The sequence below is a fragment of the Loxodonta africana genome, chromosome 4 (assembly GCF_030014295.1).
Source record: "Loxodonta africana isolate mLoxAfr1 chromosome 4, mLoxAfr1.hap2, whole genome shotgun sequence".
In the NCBI taxonomy this organism is placed as follows: domain Eukaryota; kingdom Metazoa; phylum Chordata; class Mammalia; order Proboscidea; family Elephantidae; genus Loxodonta; species Loxodonta africana.
The window spans coordinates 20670007-20694092 of NC_087345.1; the positions used below are offsets into that span (position 1 = coordinate 20670007).

General features: G+C 44.4%; 1 protein-coding gene across 2 annotated transcripts in view; it reads left to right on the forward strand.

The window, feature by feature from the left end:
- The window catches only part of LARGE1 (LARGE xylosyl- and glucuronyltransferase 1), a 693833-nt gene that overhangs the window by 514948 nt on the left and 154799 nt on the right, over nt 1–24086 (forward strand). For both annotated transcript variants that reach the window (XM_003405322.4, XM_023539269.2), the window contains exon 7: nt 15064–15168. In XM_003405322.4, coding sequence (XP_003405370.1) covers nt 15064–15168 — 105 coding nt within the window. The remainder of the gene's footprint in view (nt 1–15063; nt 15169–24086) is intronic.

Below are 24086 nucleotides of genomic sequence, written 5' to 3' on the forward strand. Positions count from 1 at the left end.
CTGGAATCAACCCAAGTGTTCATCAACTGATGGACGTATAAATAAATCGTGGCATAGTTGTACTTTGGAATACTACTCCACAATAAAAAGGAATGAAATATTACTACATACAACAACTTGGATAATTTTCAAAGCCATTGTGCTAAGTACAAGAAGGCAAACATAAAAAACTACATTACATGGTTATGACTCTACTTATGTGCAATTCTAGTCATAATTCTAATTATGAATTATGGTGTTGGTGAAGAATATTGAATATACCATGGACTGCCAGAAGAACCAACAAATCTGTCTTAGAAGAAGTACAGCCAGAGTACTCCTTAGAAACAAGGATGGCAAGATTTCATCTCACTTACTTTGGACTTGCTATCAGGAGGGAACAATCCCTGTAGAAGGACATCATGCTTGGTAAAGTAAGAGGGTCAGCGAAAAAGAGGAAGATCCTCAATGAGATGGACTGACACAGTGGCTGTAACAGTGGGCTCAAACAGCAATGATTGTGAGGATGGCGCAGAACCAGGCAGTGTTTAGTTCTTTTGTACATAAGGTCACGGTGAGTCAGAACCGACTCGACAGTACCTAATAACAATAATTAGAAAAGGGTAAACCATAGTGACAGAAAGAAAATTAATGGTTACCTGGTATGGGGTCCAGGGAAGGGATTGACTATAAAATGGCACAAGAAAAGTTTAGGGTGTTGGAAGAATTTCTATAGCGTGAAGTGATGGCAGTTACATGACTCTATACAATTACTAAAATTTGTCAAACTATATTTCAAGTAGGTGATTTTATTGAATTTTATTGTACTTCAGTAAAGTAGAAGGGGAAAAAAATGAATGACTCCACAGCTTTTGGTCTAAGCATCTGGGAAGATAGAGAGCTGGAGTTGCTATTTATTGACATGGGGAACACAGAGGGAAAGATCAAGAGCAGAGGAGGACCTTAAGGGTTCAATTTGGAATAGATTAAGTTTGAGATACCTATTAGAAGTCCAAAGTAGAGGTGTCGAATGGGCAGTTGGATTTATGATTCTGAAACTCTTGTGTGGAGATCAGACTGGAGATATAAATTTGAAGTTGTCGACACACGGGTGGTATTTAAAGCAGTGGCCTAGAGGATATCACCAAAGACACAGGGGTTTGGTAGAGATCGGGTCCTGTGGCCCTCCAACATTGGTGGTGAAGATAAAATGGGATAAACTAGGAAAACTTTACTGGCGTATACCAAGTAACATACTCAGCTGCTAACCAAAAGGTTAGTGGTTCGAGTCTACCCAGAGATACCTCAGAGGAAAGGCCTGGCACTCTACTTCCAAAAAATCAGCCATTGAAAACCTTATGGCACACACTTCTACTCTGACTCACGTGGAGTCACCATGATTCGAAATCAACTCAAGGGCAACTGGGGCTGATATAGTCCCCTGAAGACCAGCCTTAAGAATATAAAGAGATTTTGTCCATAAGCTTCCTAACTGTTTTTCAGCCATCTGGTGGCCTTTATTGCTATCTTCCACCTTCCAGGTTGTGTTTCAGAGAATAAACTTTGCTCAGCATCTGACCCCTGAATAAATAGAATACCAAGGAGGAACAGTGCAATTTCAGAAGTGATACAGGGAAAAAAAGCATTAAGTGATAGCTACATAAGACACAAATATTTGGTAATACGGGAGTGATTAATCAAAGTTGAACAGTATTTTACAAGTTCATTTTATTTCACACTTATAACAACCTTATGATAAAAATGGGGTGAATTTTATTATCATCCATTTAAAACAAAACAAAGGCTTGGAAGATCAAATGGTTTGGCCCCAGTCGCACAGTTAATAATTGGAAAAGCCAGAGCTTAAATGTTGGCCTTATAATCTGACAAACATGTGTTTTCTGCAACCCCAGTGGGAAAAGTAGACACTGACTCCAAAAAAAAAAAAAAAAAAAATTTTTTTTTTTTTTTAGGCACTATTAAATAGTGAGTCAGAGAAGACTCCAGGAGTGAAATATCTGAAAGATGCCATCAAATTGTGTTTTTAAAAAGGACAAATCCAAGAAGTCCATGGGCAGAAGTTGTAGCTGGACCTTCTCCAGCTCCCTGGCCTAGTAGAATCCCAGTCTGAGAGATGGCAGCCTGGGATTGAGGCGATAACAGCAGCCTTGGAAGAGCTCCTGGCAGCTTCACGTTCCTCTTTAGTTTTTCCCTTTCCAAAGACCAAAGATCACAGAAGGAAGAAGAGAGAAATCATTATTTGAGATTGAGCAGGAGTTTTTAAACTGTAAATTCAGTTAATGTGGGCCCTCTCGGGGCTGACTTGGTGGAGAAGGAGGGCAGGTTTTTGGGTCTTGGCAGCTGGGATCGTTATCTGGACATTTATTGGCTTGCAGATTCTTTTCTGAGTCTCAGGCCTTCCTTTTCAGTTCTCCCTTGGTGCCCCTGGGTCAGATGTGCTCTCAGCTCAGTGCCCTGGGATTTATGCTGAAGGAAATGAAGCTCAGAGCCTCCCAGTGAGCAAGCAGCGGAGCTCTGTAAAGTGCCCTGGACTCCTGCCCGTAGCCCCAGGTGGCGGCGGTATGGGGGCAGAAGCTGGTGGGCTGGTCAGGTAGACCTTGGCCAGCCTTTCTCCCATCCTCTCAGGAGTCGCTGGGAGGTGCAAACAGTTAACTTGATCAGCTACTAACCGAAAGGTTGGAGGTTCGAGTCCATCCAGAGGCACTTCAGAAGAAAGGCCTGGTGAACTACTTCCTAAAAATGAGCCGTTGACAATCCTATGGAACATAGTTCTGACACACATGGGGTCACCACGAGCTAAAATTAACGTGACAGCAACTGGTTTTGCCCATCTTCTCTGTTTCTTCTGGAGCCTTACCCAGAGTGGTGCTAGCTGTAGCCCTTCCCCTGGAAAGAGAAGTGCCTCAAAGATGGGTCCACTCTTGTGCTCCTAATAATGTGTGCAGTTTTGAAAACATGGGCTCTTGCAACAAACATACTCAAATGCAAGCCCTAGCCCTGTGACGCCTAGCTGTGTGACCTTGAGCAAGTGTCTTTACCTCCCTGAACCTCAGTTTCTCTTCTGAAAGATAGAGATGACTGTGGTGCCCACCCACAGGGTTATTGCAAGGTATCTCTGAGATGATGCAGAGACAACACATATCCCAGTGCCTGGCAAAGTACTTACAGAGGGGTTTCACCCGAGCAAAACAGGCTCCTCCCCTCACAGGGCAGCTGTCCTCACAGACGTAAGCACAAATGACTACCATTGTCTGGAAGAAGAAAGTATAAAGACTGTCTAACATGAAGAGGATGTTGAGAAAACTCTTCATTGGCTTAGAATAAAGAGACCTCACAATCTTAGGTTGGAAGGAAGCTTCGAAGGCATCAAATCCAGTCCACTGCTCAATGCGAAAACCCCCTCTGCTTCCCTCATTGACCACCCACTTCCAAAGGTCCCAGACCTGTTGTGCATCAGAATTAATGAGGATTTTGTTTAAAATAGAGTTCCCAGACCTCACCCTTAGAAGAATCCAATTCAGCAAGGTTTGGAGCAGGACCTGGTAAACTGCAGACAAACCATTTGTAGAAATCATGAAATCCGGAAAGGATTTCTTAAGAACGTAGGTCTGTATTCTTCACTGTTGTGTCTGTAGCCACCAGCACAGACCTGGCACACAGAAGGGACTCAAAAAAATGCCTTCTGAATGAAGGCTGAATCATGCATCCTCTTCCTGAACCATTCCAACACCTAGAAACTTCTTCCTAGAAAGTTATTTCCATGTTGGTGCATTTTAATGGTTATTTATGGAAACCCTGGTGGCGTAGTGGTTAAGAGCTATGGCTGCTAACCAAAAGATCGGCAGTTTGAATCCACCAGGCACTCCTTGGAAACCCTATGGGGCAGTTCTACTCTGTACACATGGGGCCGCTATGAGTCAGAATTGACTCCAGGGCAGCTAACAGCAACATCTTCCTTTAGTATTCACTCTTCAGGCCTAATTCTGTCTTCCAGAGTGACACAGATTCTAATTCTTAGAAAGCCTTCTACATAGATAAGGCCAGTAAGAGTGGGATAAAAAAATATCTTTCCCCAAATGAAACAAGGGCTCAACACTGAATAACCTGGGGTGAGGATGCTTTATCATGTAACTAAAACCTAAGGAAGAAGAATGATGGACAGAACTAACTTTCTAATTCTGGTACATGGATTCCATCTCAAGGACATGTGATATAAACCTAAATAAGAGCCCCAGTGCTTCATGCAAGTCCCTGAAAAGTTGAACAAACAATAGCTTCACAACATAGGAACGGAAACAGAGTTAGGCTAAGCAACGTAGAGAATGTTCTTGATGGTTAGTAGTATTTAGTTTAGAAATATCGTACATAAACTGAAAATCCATATTAGAAATCTTAGGTAGGGCTCAGGTCACCTCTATCAGGGAAAGTGAGCTGTTGACGTAACAACTCCGTGATCAAGGCTTTATTCTACACCTGTCTTAAATAGCCCTAATACGTAGGGAAAAACAACTTTCTACAGGATAAGTTTCTCTGTCACATTACGTGGTATGACAACAGAAATTATAATAGCGATTATGTTGTTGTTTTGTTGTTGTTAGTTTCTATCGGGTCATCTCTGACTCATGGCGACCTTATGTATAACAGAATGAAACATTGCCCAGTCCTGCACCATCTTCGTGATCATTGGTATGGTTCTGTCCATTGTCGTGGCTGTTGTGTCAATCCATCTCATTGAGGGTTTCCCTCATTTTCGTCGGCCATCTGCTTTACCAAACATGATATCCTCTCCTAGCTATTGGTCTTTCCCGATGATATGTCCAAAGTAAGCAAGTCAAAGTCTCACCATCCTTGTTTCTGAGGAGCTTTTGACTGTATCTCCCCTAAGACTGATTTGTTCATTCTTTTGGCAGTCCACAGTGTTTTCAGTATTCTTTGTCACCATCACAGTTCTAACACATCAGTTCTTCCTCTCTCTTGTTTATTGTCCAACTTTCACATGCACATGAGGTGATTGAAAAGACCGTGGCTTGGGTCAGGTGCACCTTAATCATCAAGGTAATATCTTTGATTTTTAGAACTTTAAAGAAGCCTTTTGCAGCAGATTTTCCCAATCCAGTACATCACTTGATTTCTTGACTGCTTCTTCTATGGGCATTGACTGTTGATCCTGGTAGAATGAAAAATAGCAATTATAGCAGCTGACATTGAGGGCCTACTGTGTGCCAAGCATTTTATTCAGCCCTTTACATGCACTGTCTATTTAATTATCACATCCACTCCATGAAGTAGGTACGATTACCATTTTGTAGAGGAGGAAACTGAGGAACTAAGAGTTTACCCAAGACCTATCATGGATAAAAGAGCTAGGATTTGAACCAGATGTGTATTGGTAAAGTTCAAAGAAAGATGAGACCACGTTTGAGAAGCTTATGCATAGAAACACTCAACTTTATAGTTTTGCAGTCCTAGCTCTTCCATAAACTGTATGATTTTTAACACTTCCCTCATCTTCTCTGGTCATCTGTAAAAAGAGGCAGTTCAAAGTAATTACTCAGACTCTGTAATCCCATTGTGTGTTTAGGTGGAGCTGAACTGCAGAAGTAGGAGCCCTGAAACATCCAAGTTCTGAAAGGGCCCTTTCAAACCTTTCAGGCTTGTTTAAATACTCTTTTGTGTTGCGTCTTCTCAGGAGATGTTTTATTATTCTGCCCTCACTAGCCAGGGGCACCTGGAGCCACAGAGCAATTCTTTTATGATGTTTAGTAAAGGGTAATGTGATACCAAATGTTTTCCTTATTATAGCCATCCTTGCATTCCACACACACTGAAGGGTGCTCTTAAAGGCTTTTCTATTTTAAAATAGCTTAGTAGAATGACTGTGAGGTTGGAAGAGCATCGTTGCTTTCTCTGCTGATACTCTGGACAGCCTCTGGTTATAACATTTTAACATTCACCTACTGGAATAAGCACAGCTGGTTTGATATGCAACCGTCATTGGTAGCCTCCCTTTGTGCACTCAGGAGCTTTCCTGGGCGTGGGGAAAAGGAGACAGCACTAGAAGTATCCAGCAGATCAGAGCGAGAGCCACTTGCCTCTGGAGTTTACCTCCAAAGGTTAACTAGTATGCCCCCACTCCCTACCCCATTCAGGTACAGTTCACCAGTTCCCAATGGGCTAGGATTGCAGGGATGTGGAAAAAAAAAAAATTTTTTTTTTTTTTTGTAGATAAGATTTATTTTTCATTCATCGATCCATCTGTCCATAAACATTATACTGGACCTCAGGAACATTTAAGCTTTTTTTTTTAATTAAGGAAGCAGAATAATCAGATTTAAACCAGAAAACCAGTTGCCGTTGAGTTGACTCCAACTTCTGGTGACCCCATGTGTCTCAGAGTAGAAGTATGCTCCATAGGTTTTCACTGGCCATGATCTTTTGGAAGCAGAGAGAGAGGAGCCCCATGTAGGAGGCAGGAAAGTTCAGAGGGAGCAAAACAACCAGTACAGTTGTCACAGAGGCTAAAGACTACAAAAAGGGGGGTGGCATGAGGGGTGGAGGACGGGACAGAGGGCCAAATGCTGCAGAGTCCACTTCGTGCAGCTAGTGTCAGCGCTTGAGTATGAAAGCTTAGACACTATGGTCTGCCTTGAGCATTGTGTTCTTTTAAAGAACTATCTAAGCCCATTGCCATCAAGTCGATTCCGGCTCATAGCAACCCTATAGGACAGAATAGAACTGCTCCATAGGATTTCCAAGGAGCGGCTGGAGGATTCGAACTGCCGACCTTTTGGTTAGCAGCCAAACTCTTAACCACTGCACCACCAGGGCTCTAAAGAGTTATCTAAAAATATATATAGGATCAAATGGACAACAGCAACTGGAAAGATTAGATAGGAAGCTTTGGGGGCAGTGAGTTTATGTCAATAGAGAAGGAACAATTGGAAAAAGGAGGGTGAGAATGGTTGCACAACCTGAAGAATGTCATCAGTGCCACTGAATTGTACATGTAGAAATGGTTGAATTGGTGTATGTTCTGATGTGGGTACTTTCAACAACAACAAAAATAAATAAAAAATTTAGACATTGTGAATAAAGACCATCACAAAAGGCAGAAGGAGAAACACCTTCACCTGAGCATATGCTAAGAGCCAGGCATGTTGCAGATTTTATCTTATTTAATCTGCACATCTGTTCTGGAGCTAGGAGATAGGTTTTATTCTTCCCCTCTTAGAATAAGGAAACTGTATTAGTTTCCTAGGGCTGCCGAAACAAAGAGCCCCAGGCTGGGTGTCTAAAACAACAGAAATGTATGCTTCATAGCCCTGGAGTCTAGAAATCTGAATTCAGGGTGTCGGCAGAGCGGTGCTCTCGAAGGCTGTAAGGAGGATCCTTCCTCGTCTCTCCCAGCTTCTGGTAAACCCAGGCATCCCATAGCTTCTGGCAGCCTAACTCCAGTCTCTCACTCTGTCTTCAAATGGCCATCCCTCTCTGTGTGTGTCTGCTCCTGTGCGTCTATGGACACCAGCCATATAGGATTAAGGCCCACCCTACTCCATTATGACCTCGTGTAACTAATAACATCTATAAAAACCCTGTTTCCAAACAAGGTCACGTTGGTAAGTTTGAGGGTTTGACTTCCACATATATCTGGGAGGATGCAGTTCAACCCAGAAGAGACACTGAGGCACTCAGAGAAGTTATACCTTGGTTAAGTCCTACAGAAAGTGTTAAAATCCTTTGTCTTTTTCATTTGTCATGCTACCTTCCTCATAGCCACATGTCCTGTGGGACATTTCTGGGGCCAGGAGGGATGGAAGCGTCATCGTGGTCCCCCACCCTCAACTCCTGAACAGCAGGAGCCCTGCCTTGAGCCAAGAGCTGGGGAGGGAGGAAAGAAGGGAGAGGAGTTCTTCCCAGCCCAGAGCCATCAGTCGGCTGGCTGGTGACACAGACACCAGGGCCCCGGCAGAATAGCAAGCTTGTTCACTCTTGTCTGGCTATTAGTGGTGATGTATGAATAAGCAAAGAAGACAGCTTCATTTTCATAAGTTAACTCGTGCCTAGAGTAAGGAAGATGAAGAACAGTGCACTTAATCATAACCACAGGGCCAGCACGGAAAACAATGACAAAACCTTTGCTGTTAGTCACGGTGTTTTATTATAATAACTCCTAAGAAGACAAGATGGGCGGTGCAGAATGCTGAGCAAGTCTGTGGCAACCCGTGCCATCCACCCAAGGGGATTCCTGGGGGTTTTACCTCTTCATGGGATGGCAGGCTTAGGCTGTGTTTACATAATAGAGGTTAAAGCTTTAGACTTTGACCTCTAGAAACAGAAGAGGATTTAGATGTCACTAGGCCAATGAGCTGGGACTGGCAGAACGCCAGAAGATGACTTGTCTCATGCACGCCGTCACCAGGGAACAGAGGAGCCCTCTCTGCCTAGACGCACCCTCTTCAGAGAAGCTATGGGGAAGCAATAGGCTCCTTGGGAATTTGGAGGTATGAGTGGAAGGGCAGGGGCTGCCTGCAAAGCAGGAATGGTTCTGGGAGATGACTCCGGAGATACGTCAAACAGGCATCACCGACTTTCCTGCAGAATCAATTATTCACCGCTCTCCATTCCTCTGCCTTATCAGTGTTTCTGTCACTGCAAGTATCATGCAGTTTCGTAATTGTTTATTCATCTCCCCTTCTCACTGCCTCTAGGGCAAGGACTGGGTTTTGTTTGTCTTTGATTCCTTAGTATTTTGTGTGGTTTCTCATACAAAGCAAACCCTCAGTCGATACTAAACTGCACCAATGTCTAGGCAGACTAAGGGTCACGCACGCTAAGGAACGAAGGAGAGCACTGAGACTGGAGGTCTAGGCAGAGGGGGCAGAATATAAGCCAGTTACCGTCAAGTCGATTCTGACTCATAACAACCCCACGTGTGTCAGAGTAGAGCTGTGCTCCATAGGGTTTTTAATGGCTGATTTTTCAGAAGTAGATCTCCAGGCCTTTCTTCCAAGGTGCCTCTGGGTGGACTCAAGCACATTAACTATTTACACCACACGGGGATTCCTGGGGCAGAATATGGGGCCAGGGAATTCCGGGTGTAATGATAATAGCAAATACCTACTAAACATTCTACTATTTTTTAGATGCTGTTAGTGGTGATAAGCAAAGAACAGTTTCATTTTCACAAATTAACTTTCCTAGAGGAAAAAAAAAGGCAAATTTAATTCTGAGGTAGGTACTATTTATTAACTTCATTTTAAAAATGAAGAAACAAGCATAGCAAGCTTAAGCAAGCCTAAGGGCACACAACTAGTAAGTGGAAGAGCCAGGATTTGAACCGGGTTAGTCTGGCTCTGGCTTTCATTTTCTTCACCACTTTACTGTACTCGAAGAAGGGCAGGTAACACAGGAGGCTGCTGCTGAGGTCTGCCTGTTCGTGGGAGCTGGATTTTGATGCCACATGGGTTTGTTGTGTCCCAGTGCCCTGCACAGGAACCTTGCCCATGACTGGAGGAGGGGCAGAACTTCCGGCCTCCAATCCACAGTTCTTAGATTTTAATGTGCACCTGAATTACCTGGGGAGTTTGCAGATTACTAGACCCCCAGAGCCAGAATTCATATTCAGAAGTGTTGACATATAAGAGAACTAATGTATATTACTTTCTCCCACTTCAGATTCTGAGCCAGTAGAGAAAATAGAGAGTGAAATAGCATCCTATTTTACGGATGAACGTTACATTGGAGAACTTGTTGTACATGTCGCCTGCAGTGGATATTCCTAATACCAAACCCCATAGTTGGAATTGCCCACCCTGTCACAGGAGTGCTGGGCAGCTGTGACCTCCTCAGGAAGGGCCTGCCCTATAAAAGCCCTGGTAAGAAAGACAAGATTACATGCAAGCTCCCTGCTAGCATGCTGGCTCCTGGAAGAAGGGATGGAGAGAGGGGCTGAGCTCCGAAAACTCAGTTCTCTCTGAAACTCGCCAATAAGATAATTCCTTCCACTTCGGTGGAGAAGAGAAAGGGCTGGTCAAGAAACTAGGAAATACTTCTAAGAAACCAGAGAAGTCTGTGGGAGTTGGGGGCAGGGGGCAGCACACCCCCCTCTACACATACTAATGAGTGACTTGTCTGTTAAGGCCCTGGACTCTGCACTTTTAACTAAAACCCCAGGTGATAAAGCAGGTGGGAATGAGAAACAAAGTTCTAGAATGACTTCTTAGTGCAGGATGACCTCCAAAAAAAAAACCACATGATGGAGTCGCTTTCTTTCAGAAGCTCACAGGTTAGGTTGCACAATGATATTAAAAAATAGCCATCACTTAAAAAACCAAAACCAAACTTGTTGCCATCAAGTCAATCCCGACTCATAGCGACTGTACAGGACAGGGTAGAACTGCCCCATAGGGTTTCCAAGGAGCACCTGTTAGATTCGAACAGCCGACCTTTTGGTTAGCAGCCGTAGCTCTTAACCACTACGCCACCAGGGTTTCCAGCAATCACTTACATAGTACTTAATATGTTCCAGCAGTCCCTGGGGGTACAAATGGTTCACACACTCATATGCTAACCAAAAGGTTGGAGGTTTGAGTTCACCCAGAGGCACTTTAGAAGAAAGGCCTAATGATCTACTTCAAAAAAGTCAGCCATTGAAAACCCTGCGGAGCACAGTTCTCCTCTGACCCACGTGGGGTCATGAGAATTGGCTCCGTGGCAAAATTTTATTTATGTATCTTTTAAATATGTTCCAGCCCCTATTCTAAACTCTTCATACCTATGAAGTCATTTAAACCTCCCGACAGCCAGAGAAGTTAGATACAGAAGCAGAGGGAGGTTAAGTGATTTTCTCAAAGCTACACAGCTAGAAAGCGTCAGAGCTGGGAATCGGAACGAGGCAGCCTGGCTCCAGAGTCTACACTCTCCACCTGCAGCTTCACTGCTGCACCTGGTTGCCTGGTTCCCTGTCCACAGGGTGCAGACCTCCACAAGGAGCGGGACCGTGGAGGTAGCTGGGGATTCTCAAACACTGATGCAAGACTAAACACAGTTGCTCACACTTACTATTTTAATAATCAACATAGCAGCCATGAACCCATTAAAAAAAAAAAAATCTTAGTAGCTGTTTATTATTTTGTTTTTCTCTCAAACAATGGATATTAAACTTATAACTTTTATGTTGCTAATTGAGATTTTTTTCCTTTAACTTTATAGAGGATCATTGTACTTGGAAGGATTGTATGCTACCATTAAAAGAAATGCAGCCCAGATATGAATTGAGAGAAGGGAATTTGCATGTTGTAACGTTCGCCATGCAAAGTAGTCCTTCTTTGGAGAGCAAGACCTTGAGTCCGGTCCTTGAGTAGAGCTTGTTGTTGCCATCAAGTCAGCTTCAACTCATGGTGATCTTATGTATAAGAACAAAACGTTGCCTAGTCCTGTGCCATCCTCATGACTGTTGGTTTGTTTGAGTGCTTCATTGTGGCTGTTATGTCAATCCATCTCATGGAGGGTTTTCCTCTTTTTCAGTGACCCTCTACCACTTGGTGTCCTTCTCTAGTGATTCATCTTTCCTATGACATGTCAAAAGTAAACGAATCAAAGTCTTGCCATCCTTGCTTCTAAGGAGCATTCTGTAGAGCAGCTGATGTGAAAGAGGGGGTGCTGCCACCCCCTCTCTGATGTTCCCCATCCAGATGAGGCAGATACCTGAGTTGCCAGAGTTGAGTGGAAGAATATGTTGATGTTGGTGAACGGGGATGGAGTGAAACATTTTACAGATTCAGAAATGTGGGAACGCTAATACACTAACATGAGTTGGCCACGCATCTAGGAGAGATTTACCCATCAGATGTCATTCATTGAGAGAACATTTACAAAGCACCTAGTGTGTTTCAGATACTACATGTCCTTGCCCTTAGACTAATGCAGAAAATGAATATTTTCAAAAGAAGAGTGTAAGTACGCCTGCATATCACTCACTTTGTCCTTGAAAGAATGTAAGTCAGCTGACGGCCAAAGCCCCAGTAGGAAGTGCTAAGTAGAGATGTCTTTCACCTAATATGGCAGTGCAGATAAAGTAATAATTTAGACAGAAGGTATTCATGGATGGTTTCATGTTTGAAATAGGCCTAAAAGGATTATGAGTGGTGTAGGTGGTGTCAGCTTGTCATACTGTGGTGGCTTGCGTGTTGCTATGATGCTGGAACCTATGCCACCAATATTTCCAATACCAGCAGGGTCACCCACAGTGGACAGTTTTCAGCAAAGCTTCCAGTCAAAGACAGACTAGGGAGAAAGACCTGGCAATCTACTTCTAGAAATTAGCCAGCGAGAACATTATGGGCCACAAATGAACATAGCCTGACTTGCTTGCTTTGCGCACGTCATCAGAAGGGATCAATTGCTAGAGGAGGACATTATATATGGTGAAGTGGAGGGCCAGGGAGGGTGTGGGAGACCCTTGGTGAGAAGAATTGGCTCAATAGCCACAAAGAGGACTCGAACATGTTGGTGATTGTGAGGACGACATGGGACTGGGCGACATTTCCTTCTGTTGAACATAAGGTCACCGTAAGTTGGAGTCACCTTGATGGCAATAACAACAGCAACAGCAGGGGCAAGGGCAATTCTTGGTGAGAGGGCTATATGAGCTAGACGCAGAGGTGAGAACGCCAGGAGCAAAACAACATGCATTTCAATTTGGCAGGAATTAAGTATGGCTAGTTTTTTTTTTTTAGTAAAGATGAATCTGAAGAAGTAGATTGAATAAAACACTCGGAATGCTAGCATGCAGAATTTGACTTTCAGATATCTGAAAATTACCTGAACTTCAGATGTCTACCGTAATTCAATGAGAGATCATCTCCTTTCATTGGTTCTGAGTACATGATATACCAAAAAACAGTGTAGCACCAACCTGGGGTCCTTAGTGATTATGGGCCAGCTCCCCGAAAGACCACACTTCCCCTTTGTGGCCCCTGGTGTGAGCATATTAAATGAGTTCTCTACCAAAAAAAAAAAAAAAAAATTTATTTTTTTTTTTAGTTTTCTACCAGGGGTCACAACATCAGCACGAGGCACACAGCATTCTAGCTAAGGGCCCCGTGCCTTTCAGATCTAATTGTTTTCCACGAATGTCCCAAGCCAAGCTTGTTGCCCATGGAATTGATCGACTCTTGCACTCCCTGAATTGGTGATCTGTTTTTCTGAGAGGTTCTACAAGTTTTGGATGCGAGCATATACAGTGACAAAGTGGGCGGTAGTATTTTTCCCCTGCCTCTAATTTATGTATTTGTGCCGGGGTGATGATTTAGATAGGAGCTCGATAAATTGATCAAATAAATTATACCAAACCCACACACTATCATTTCAGGGAGCTGTCAGCACACCAAGGAGGTTCTATATCACCCTGCATGGTATGTCAGGAGAACCTCTGTGTTTTCCTAACGTGCGTCTGGGCTTTCATTTGGTCAGAAAGGTCTTTATTTCCAGACTGGCCAACAATGGGAGGATTTTAGTTCCAGGAGGCATTGCTTAGTTGTGGAAAACAGTGATTGTTAGTCGCAGGACGTTTGACAAGTTATGTAAATGCTCTCTCAGTTTCCCTTTCTATAAAATGTGGCTTCATAATTCCTGCCTCCAAAGTGTGTTGGAAAAGTAAGCAGTAATAACTTGAGATGGTGGAAAGAGTTGGGGTGTTAGACAAATGTAGATCCATATCCTGGCTCTGAAGGCAGTGGTGTTTCAATGGTAGAATTCTCACCCTCCATGAGGGAGACCCAGGTTCAATTCCAGACCACTGCACCCCTAGCATGGGTGGGTCTCTCAGTGGAGGTTTGCATGTTGCTGTGATGCTAAACAGGTTTCAATGGAGCTTCCAGACCAAAACAGGCTAGGGAGAAAGGCCTGCCGATCTACTTCCAAAAATCAGCCAGTGAAAACCCTATGGATCAGAACAGTCTGATCATGGGGATGGCAAAGGACCAGGCAGTGGTTTGTTCCATTGAGCATGGGGTCATCATGAGTCCGGAACCAGCTGGATGGCAGCTAACAACAACATCCTCGCTCCATCACTAGTTATGCAAACCACTGATCCTCTGTGAGCCTCAGTTTCCTAGTCTGTTAAGTGGTGTTGAACATAATTCCAAGAGAATACCTTTTACAAGTGGCATGATGGTGTTGTCTAATGCAAGCCAGTTAGATTCAGTGCCCTACTTAGGCGACCTGGAGACTTGTTCCTGCCCAAATCCCAAAGACATCTATACCCTAAGAGACTGACTTGGAGACAGACTCGCTTACAGACACTAAGGTACGTGAGAGACTGAGGCCAACATCAAAGCAGAAACTGAGTGCTGGGAACAGAGAAACAGTTTTTCCTCTAGATAATGTTCCTCCAGAAAGGGTCCCTTTCAACATTTTTTAAAAGATAATGTTTACGTGATACTTGTTGACATATGATAAATGTATATTAGAGGAAACAGTTGATGGGCAAGAGCAAAAACACTGTGAGAAGGTAGTCAAAGGGTGGCTCTTTTTAATGTGCTCTGTTTGCATCAAACAAGGGTCGTTTCTTCCTCTCTGGTGTGAAAGCATTACCTCAGTCCCTGCCCAGAAAGCCAGTAAATTAATATACAATGGGAAAATCATTTAGAACTGGAATAGTGGAAGAATAGTGTGTCAATGAGTATGCGTTGCACAAGTTAAGGGATGGGTGGATGGATGTTTGGATGTGTGGGTGGGTAGATGGATGGATGTTTGGATGCATGGGTGGGTTTGGATTCTGACTTTATCACAAATTACCTGGGTGACCTTGGACAAGTTAATTAACTCTTGACCTCTATTTCTTCTCAATGAAATGAGAATAATAATAATGGCTGCATAATTGTGAGAATTAAATATGGTAATACTAGTTAAGTTGTTAGGTTAGGAACTGGAAGTGAATAAAAATTCCCAATAAATATAAGTTATTGTCATGATCATTTACCATTATTATATCTTCTGTTAAACACTCCCTGTTCAACAAGGCTTCTTCTATTAAGACATTTGCATTCTTTGTATTTACAGGTCAGCAGGTCCTGGGGTTGGTAGAGAACCAGAGTGACTGGTACCTTGGAAATCTGTGGAAAAATCACCGCCCTTGGCCTGCTCTTGGAAGGGGCTATAACACAGGTAAATCATGGGGGTGTCAGAGGGCAGGGTTTACAAAGAGTGATGTGAGGGGTCAGTACTTCTCCCACAGCTCAGGAGGAAGCACCCTGATTGTGTGAACTCGGCAGCAGGCAGTATATTGGCAGTTGATCTTCCCATTCTGTCCTGGTGCAGCAGCTACAGGCAGAGTAGCTGTTGAGTGTTGGCAGTCTGTGACACTTCTGCTGGCCTTCATTCCTAGATCCTGTCGGACATCTTCATTAGTATTGATCTGTAGACTCCTTAGAGCCATTCATAGAGGCTAGAGGTCATTCTGCAGTAATAACCCCAACATTTCAGTTTTTAACACAATAGAAATTTATTTTCTCACTCACACTGCATGTCCACTTTAGGTCGGCAGGGATCTGCACTCATTATAGATGTCCAGGGTTTATCTCAATGCGTAGTGTCGTGTGTGGGGAGGGAAAGTAGCAGATATCATAACCACTTAGTCAGCCCCTGATGCTTGGAGAACTCATATAAAACAGGACCGGATCAATATGATCCATAGAGTTTTCACTGGCTGGTTTTTTTGGAAGTAGATTTCCAGGCGTTTCCTCCTGCTCTGTCTTAGTCTGTAAGCTCTGCTGAAGCCTGTTGAGCATCATACCAACATGCAAGCCTCCGTTGACAGACAGGTGGTGCATTGGCTAGGAGTCAAACCAGGTCTCCGGCATGAAAGGTGAGAGTGCTACCACTGACCCAGCACTGCCTCCCACAGATGTCATATTGGCTCTGAAAATTTCCACTCAGAAGTGACACAATTTCTGCTGATATTTCACTAACTAAAGCAGTTTATATGGCCATGCCTACACAGGGGATATGGGCAATGGAAGCCCACCATGTGCCCAGGAGGAGAAAAGGCAGGGATATTCGGTATAAGCGGCACTTACGAGTGTACAGCCCTCAAATACCAGGTGTCTAAAGTCAGATCCATCATTCTACCCTGTCCTACCCCCATGTGTCCTAGTTACGTGGCTTTAATAAAGAGAAATTTATTCTCTCACAGTCTAGGAGGCTAGAAGTCTGAATTCAAGGTACAAGCTCCAGGGAAAGGCTTTCTCTCTCTGTTGGCTCTGGGGGAAGGTCTTTGTCATCAGTCTTCCCCTGGTCTAGGAGCCCTCAGCACAGGGACCCCGGGTCCAAAGGACACACACTTCTGGCTCTTCTTTCTTGCTGGTAATGAGGTCCCCATCTCTCTGATGGCTTTTCTCTTTTATATCTCAAAAGACATTGACTCAGGAAACAACCTGAAATTGTAGATTGAGTCCTGCCTCATTAACACAACTGCCTCTAATTCTACCTTACTAACATCATAGAGATAGGATTTACAACACATAGGAAAATCACATCAGATGACAAAATGATGGTCCATTATTCAATACAAGGAATCATGGCCTAGCCAAGTTGACACACATTTTTGGGGGACACAATTCAATCTATAACATCCTGCTTTGTTTCTATCCCTGTTATTGGTGTTATTTATTCATTCATTCAGTAATTGTTCAACGACTGTCTGTTGAGTGCTTACTATACTGGTGTGGAATTCGGCAGTGTCAAGCCAGGCACAGCCTATGCCCTCATGGAGTGTACAAGCAAAGCCTCCCTCTCCTTAGGCTCAGTCCCTGCCCATTTCTATCTTTGAATTGCCTCTGAATCCTTCTGTCCTCTCCTTCATCCTCACTGCCTCGCTTTGATATCCTACTCTTAAAGGATGCAGATTCTGGATCTGTATCAGGACTAGATCTTGGAACTCAAGGAACTAGAGGGTGGGTCAGGCCAAGAAGGGCTGGGACCTAGCATCTGGATTGGGCCAGGTGTCTGCGGGTTATGCCACCTGAAGATGATAGGTGAAGCCCTGTCCTACAGGCTGACAAAAATGACTTGTCCTCTCTCTGAGCCCCCCCACCCCCCAATTTGGTACAGAATGTGGAGTCAGGAGACCAGCTTTGAAGGGCAGGAAGTGGGTGTCCTGGATGTGGTGGGAAGAGTCAGAATGTCCAGTCTGAGAGCTGAGGGTCAAACTCCAGGTCAAGTGCAAACACCAGGCCAAAGAGGCAAAATGAAAAATGGTTAGAGTCAAGCTTTCCAGAGTGAGAGTTCAGAGATGGGGTCAGAGTGGGGTCAAAGCTGGTGGAAGACAAGGAAGGAAAGGTCCAGGGTCAATATCCTAAAGAGCCAGAGACGGCAATCTGGGGGCCCTTTATTGAGATGGGGACTTCACTTAGTTGACATTTGCCAGAAGCATCCAGGCTTGCCTCCTGTCTGTAATCTTTTTTTTCCCTCTAACACCTACTAGGCATTAGAGCCTACAGAGGTTGCAAATGAGGAATTTTAACCACCACCCCAGTGCTGAGCTAGAGCTAGAGCTTGGAGGTCTCTTGCTGGGCTGAGTATTAACCCTTTAGTTGCTGGATCATGGGAAAGTCCAGGTAGTCCTTGGGGGGAACCATGTGGGGTGGGGAGGGCAAAGGGGGCTCAGAGCAGTGGCTCCTTATTAGCCAGCACAGGAGTATTTCAGCATGTTAATAATGGGTTAGGCAATGCAGAAGCAGTGGTAGTTCAGTGGTAGAATTCACGTCTTCCATGCGGGAGACCTGGGTTCAATTCTTGGCCAATGCAGCTCATGCATAACCGCCATCCGTCTGTCAGTGGTGCTTTCAGAGTAAGATGGACTAGGGAGAATGGCCTGGCAATCTACTTCTGAAAATCAGCCCATGGAAAGCCTGTGGCTCACAAGGGAACGTGGTCCGATCCACAGCCAATCATGGGGATGGCACAAGACCAGACAGCATTTCTTTCTGCTGTGCCCGGGGTCACCATGAGTTGGGGGCTGACTGGACAGCAGCTGCTAACAACAGCAACAAGGCAGTCGGTGCCTCTGCATACCAGCTGAGGACTGGCAGGCACCATGCCAGGTGCTTGTAGGTGTTATCTCATTTGGTCCTCACATTAGCCCCAAGAGGCAGGGGCTGTGCTTATCTCTGTTTTATACCCGAGGAAACTGAAGCTTAGACAGTTTAAGGCAACACCCTTGATAAGTGAAGGGGCCTGTGGCATCAACTGGTACTAACTTTCCTAGCTTGAACTTGAGTGGCAGAATCAAGAAGACTTTTAAAATGTAGACTGTAGAACACTTTTAAAATGTAGACTGTAGAACACTTTTAAAATGTAGGACTGTGCCCTGGAAGATTGTCATTGAATGGGGCCCAGGACTCTGTCCTGTCAGAAGCCTCCCAGGTGTCCTGAGCAGAGAGTACAAAGGCTTGCTGTGATCAAACAAGCTTTGCTGGAGCTATTTGCTCAGTGCATTTGAGGTTGGACTCTTTATGCGCCTGCGTTGGGCCAAGCAGAGGGCTCCACTGGGCTTCCCTTTGTAAGCAGAACAATCATTCCATGCTGGTCTTGGGCATCTGGATTTGCAGGTACTTTCACTCCGTGCTTTCCTAAAGCTGGGGATACCATGTGTGTTGGGTGGGAGAAGGGAAGCCTGAGGTGAACCCTGGTGTGTGTGTTTAGTCTCCACCCCCACAACGTTGTTGTAGCTGTGTGCTGTCAAGTCGATTTTGACTCATAGTGACCGTTTGTGATGGAGCAGCACTGCCCCAAACAGTGTTCTAGGCTGTAATCTTTATGGGAGCAGATGGCCAGGTCTGTCTCCCATGGAGTCGCTTGGTGGGTTTGTACCACTAACCTTTCAGTTAGCGGCCAAGCACTTAATCACTGGGCTACTGTGGCATTTTTCCAACAACATAGACTGATAGAAAATGTCAGGTGGAGATATACCGCAGCGCCCCCAGGACACAGCATCGGGTCGTGGTTATCCACATAAAACAAAAACCAGGTCATTGATCCAGGTTTGCAGAGAGAAGAAAAATGTAGCACCCTGGGAATTTATTATGACAAAAATGACACGTCCCATCCCTGCCCCTCCCAGTTTGGTACAGAATGTGGAGTCGGGAGACACAAAGTATCTAAACTACCACCTTCAGCTCCTACTGATATGCCAAGGCAGTGAGTTACTTCCCCTCTTGCTGGTAATAAAAGGGCAGAGCAGATGGGAAAAAACCCTGTTAAAAGTGATGTGTCCATTTAAATAAGCCAGTGACACCCAGTGATCATTAGACAAGGATTTATGCCACATCGAAATGCCTTGGCTTTCACCATGGGGACTTATTTTAAAATGAAGGACTGTACCACACATGAGCGGAGGAGCCATCCAGACATTTAGATTCTCATGGAAAATATGGAATCCACTGGAGGAAACCCCTAGCCCTTAAACCCCCAGTTGATCTCAAAACTCCAAAAAGAGTTAACTCCAGCAAAGATGGAGCCTTCTGTTTGATGTTGGGAAACTCAGGGAAATCCAAGTTAGAGTCTCAGCTCAGCCATTTAGCACCTAGGAACTCGGCCAAATCCCTTCACTTCCTGCACCTCGGCGCTGTCTTTTGTAAAATAGGAAAATACCAGACCCTAGCAGGTGAGGGTTCCTGAGGTAACTTATTTAACATAGTGCCTGCAAAGATATTGGAAACCCTGGTGACATACTGGTTAAGAGCTGTGGTTGCCAACCAAAAGCAGTTCGAATCCACCAGGTGCTCCTTGGAAGCCCAGTGGGACAGTTCCACTCTGTTCTGTAGGGTCGCCCATGAGTCGGAATCAACTCAACAGCAACAGATTTGGGTTTTTTTGGTTTAAGTCTAGTGCCTAGCACAAAAGAGGCACTCAGTAAATCTTGGGCTTTGTCCTCTTGCATTTTTCTGCCACTTATTCTATCAAGGATTGACTTGATGGTAGTATAAACAGTGGCTTAAACGGTGTGCCCAAGTCTCCTAAGCCCTTAGACCAGAAAGTTTTTTCCTTTTCCGCAAATATAACGCAGTCATCTAGCAGTTTTTCTCCTATCTCTTTGCTGGTGTTGTTAGGTACCATCGAGCTGAGAACTCGTAGCAACCCCGCGTATATATAACAGAATGAAATATTGCCCAGTCCTGCGCCATCCTCGCCATCGTTGCTGTGTTTGAGCCCATTGTTGCAGCCTCTCTGTCACTGGAGAAGGACATCATGCTTGGTAAAGTAGAGGGTCAGCAAAAAGGAAGACCCTCAACAAGACGGAGTGACACAGTGTTGCATGTCTCTTTGCTAAATAGAAAAGACCAGCTTTTCACATTATTTTAGAAAAATGACTGTTTTAGTTTGTATATCAGCTTCCTGACTGTTCTTTATGGAGTCCCTGGAGAGTGTAAATGGTTACATGTTAGCTCCTAAGCAAAAGGTTGGCAGTTCAAACCCACCCAAAGGTGCTGGGCCTGGCAATCTGCTTTTGTAAAGATTACAACTAAGAAAATGCTATGGAGCAGTTCTAAGCTCTGCAACACATTGGAGCACCATGAGTTGTGATTGACTCGACCATACCTTTTCTTTTTTTACTGTTCTTTACTTTGAATACCCCCAGAAAAAGCATGAGATATTTGACTTGGAAGATCTGCCTTTGGGCCTGACTTTGCTGCTTTTTATCCTGTACTTTTAGGCAAGCCACCCACATTCTCAGAGTCTTGAGTTTCCTCATTTGTAAACTGAGAATAGTAATCCTACCTCAGAGTCCTCTGTGAGGGTCCATTGAGGAGGTATAGGTACATGTGCCTGCTCAATCAATACGTTTGCAATGCTTGGTAAAGGAAAGGGTCAGTGAAAACAAGGGAGACCCTCAGTGAGATGGATTAATGCAGTGGCTGCAACAGTGGGCTCAAACATAGCAACAATTCTGAGGATGGCACAGGACCGGGCAGTGTTTGGTTCTGTTGTGCATAGGGCCACTATGAGTCAGAGCCAACTCAATGGCACCAAACAACAGGTACATGTGTCTGGTAGACCAATGTGCTTTAGGAAGATGATCACAGCTTTTATTTCTCCTCCTGACCCCAGCACAGCGAGTAACTGTTTTCAGGTGATTCAGATTCCCCCACATTCACTAAGGCACTGCCATGCCCTAGGCATCGTACCAGGCACCTGGGCATGCGTCATCGTCATTAATTCCTAGAGTTATCTTGTAAGGCAGACATTCCCTTAAGAAGAGCCAGCCAAGTTCCTCCTTCCTCTTTTTGTTTTTTCTTTCCCAGTCTAATTTCACAAAGCCCAGGGAGGCCCCAACAGATCAGGTGAGATCTGCCCACCACCTCTCACTCATCCCCCTTCCTTTCTTCCTGGAGCTACTTACAACTTCATTGCATCTGGATGGAGCTTCTGGCCTCAGCAGCTGCGGGTGACCAGGCAGATCCTAGCACAGAGCTCCTGTCTATACCTGTTGAGGTGGAGTTAAGGACAATCCCGCATCCTGGCTTAAAAAAAAAAAAAAAATCCTGGCTTAGAGATGGATTAATTCCTGACCACTCTGTCCATTCATCACCTTCTGGGTACAAGAAGGATTGTCATTCATCCAGCAGTTAGCTTTCAGCAAGACTTCAAAAAAAAAAAAAAAGGCTTTTTGACAGCCTCATTAAGATTCAGCCTACTTTAGCTTGTATGCTAATGATTGAATATCTTAAAAACAAACCCAGGCAAAGAAGAGAAGAGGAAGGAGCGTGAAAAGGAGCAGGCCACTGGAGAATAAGGAGAGGGAAGGTTAAAAAACAAACAGAAAAAACAGTCGACATAGAGTTGATTCCAACTCACAGTGACCCCCTATGTTTCAGAGTAGAACTGTGTTCCATAGGGTTTTCAATTGGCTGATCTTTTGAAAGCAAATCGCCAAGCCTTTCTTCCAAGGTACCTCTGTGTGTATTTGAATTAAAATTTTCATTTGGTTGCCAAGCACTTAACCGTTTTTGCCACCCAGGGACTCCAAGGGTAGGTAGACCAGTAGAAGTAAGATTAGTTCTTTGAGTAGGAACCCAAAGGTTACTCATGGAGAAGGTATGCCTGCCCAGAGATGAAGGACATAGTACAAACCAAAGGGTGTGGTTTAAAAAGAAAAAAATTAAAAATTAAATGAATCCTGTTCCTTGCGGTCCCCAAATTAGGCCAGAGACGGGCAGGTGGATAGGATACATGGCTCTCTAGGGAGGGAGAATTTCTCTAGGAATCCCTATCCACAGAACAACAAAATTGGGACATTCAAGGACTGACTCACCTCTGAGTTCGGAGTAAACTCTGGCAAGAAGAAGGAAAAGTGATAGGTGGTAAAGATGGACAGCACGGTGAATTCCGTGGCAGAGATTCGAAAAGAGAAAACCTTTGACAGGTTGCCAAAGAACTACAAACAAACGGCTTTAGCGAGATAAAGAAGTGTGGGAAGGAGGCTAAGGCTTAGCCCTGCCGCTAACATCCAGTCATCTGCAGCCCTGGGCAAGTGTCTGAGCTGTAGTTTTCTCTCAAGAACTAAGGCTTCTTCATGCTCTGAAAGAATATTATGATTGGATGATTGCTCTCTGTCAAAATTGTATCCAGAGGAACAAGATTGAGATGTAGTTCATTCATTCCTGCATTCATTCGGCACGTGTTACTGAATGTCTATTATTCTGTCAGGGTGGGGGTGGTAGAAAAATACTTCAAGAAGATGAATGATACCAGGAACCTTCCTTCAAAAATATCATAGTGTCATAGAGGAGAGCTTGAAAATCCACAAATCAATTCAGTATGATGAGCCTCTAGCATGATTGAGAATCAGAGTTGAACCTCAATCCTACAGTCACCCTGGACCAGCATTTTCTAGGTGATAGAATTCCAAAAGACACTGCCGGAGATGTTGATATGTGTTTAGAAACTGTGGACAAAGGGGGTTAAGAAATCCCTCTTTTAGAGATTCAGGTCGCATGTCAGCATATTAAATCCAATAAAAACCAGTCACCATTAAGTCGATTCCAACTCATGGCAACCCCAAGAGTGTCAGAGTAGAACTCCGCTCCATAGGGTTTTCAGTGGCTGATTTTTAGAAAGTGGATTGCCGGGGCTTTCTCCCGAGGTGCCTCTGATGGACTCAAACTGCCAACTTTTCTGTTAGCAGCAGAGTGCATTCATCATTTCCACCCCCCAGGGACTCTGTCCGCATATTAGAGATTCTGAAAAGCTCAGAAGTAAAGAAAACTATTAAAACCAGCAGCATTCCCTACTTTTGTTTGATCCTAGAGCTATGGAAACAACTTTGCGGGGCGTGGGCGGGAAATGCCCCTAGACTAACTCTGGAGTCAGAGATTATCTTTTTTTTTAGCTCTATGTTCCAAACTCTTGAAATCAAGCCAAAAAAAAAAAAAAAAAACTCATTGCTAGTGAGTCATAGTGACCCTGTAGAACAGAGTAGAGGGCCCCACATGGTTTCCAAGGCTGTAATCATTACAGGAGCAGATGCCACATCTTTCTCCCACGGAGCCACTGGTGGGTTTGAGCCACTGACCTTTAGCCGAGCCACCAGGTATTTAAATGGAGTTTATAGAATAATCCCATCGAACGATGCATCCTGTGAAAGGTTCGTATGACACCGTGTTCGATAGAAACATCCGTTCCTTTTTTGCCGCCGGTTCTCATTCACCTTTTTACTGTAAGGCCACTATTACACCTTAGTCATCATCATTACATATCTGCAGCCTGTCACCAGGCAGCACAGCTAGTGTAGCTATCCACCCCCCCACCCCACCCCGCCCTACCCCCCACCCAGCCACCACCTGGACCCTTCGGCCCATTGCTTCTGAGTCACTTCGAATGCCTGTCACCTCTCAGGCCCACTGCAGAAATGGTGCCTCAGTATCTCCAGAGATGAGGCTGGGAAGCTGTTACTTCAAACAAGCTCCTTCCATGATTCTGGTGGTTACTAACGTTTGAAAAACAGGTACCTAGGCCTCCTATTACCAACTTTTATTGCCACGTTACATATCCAGTTCAAATTGAACTTGAATTCACCTGAAAAG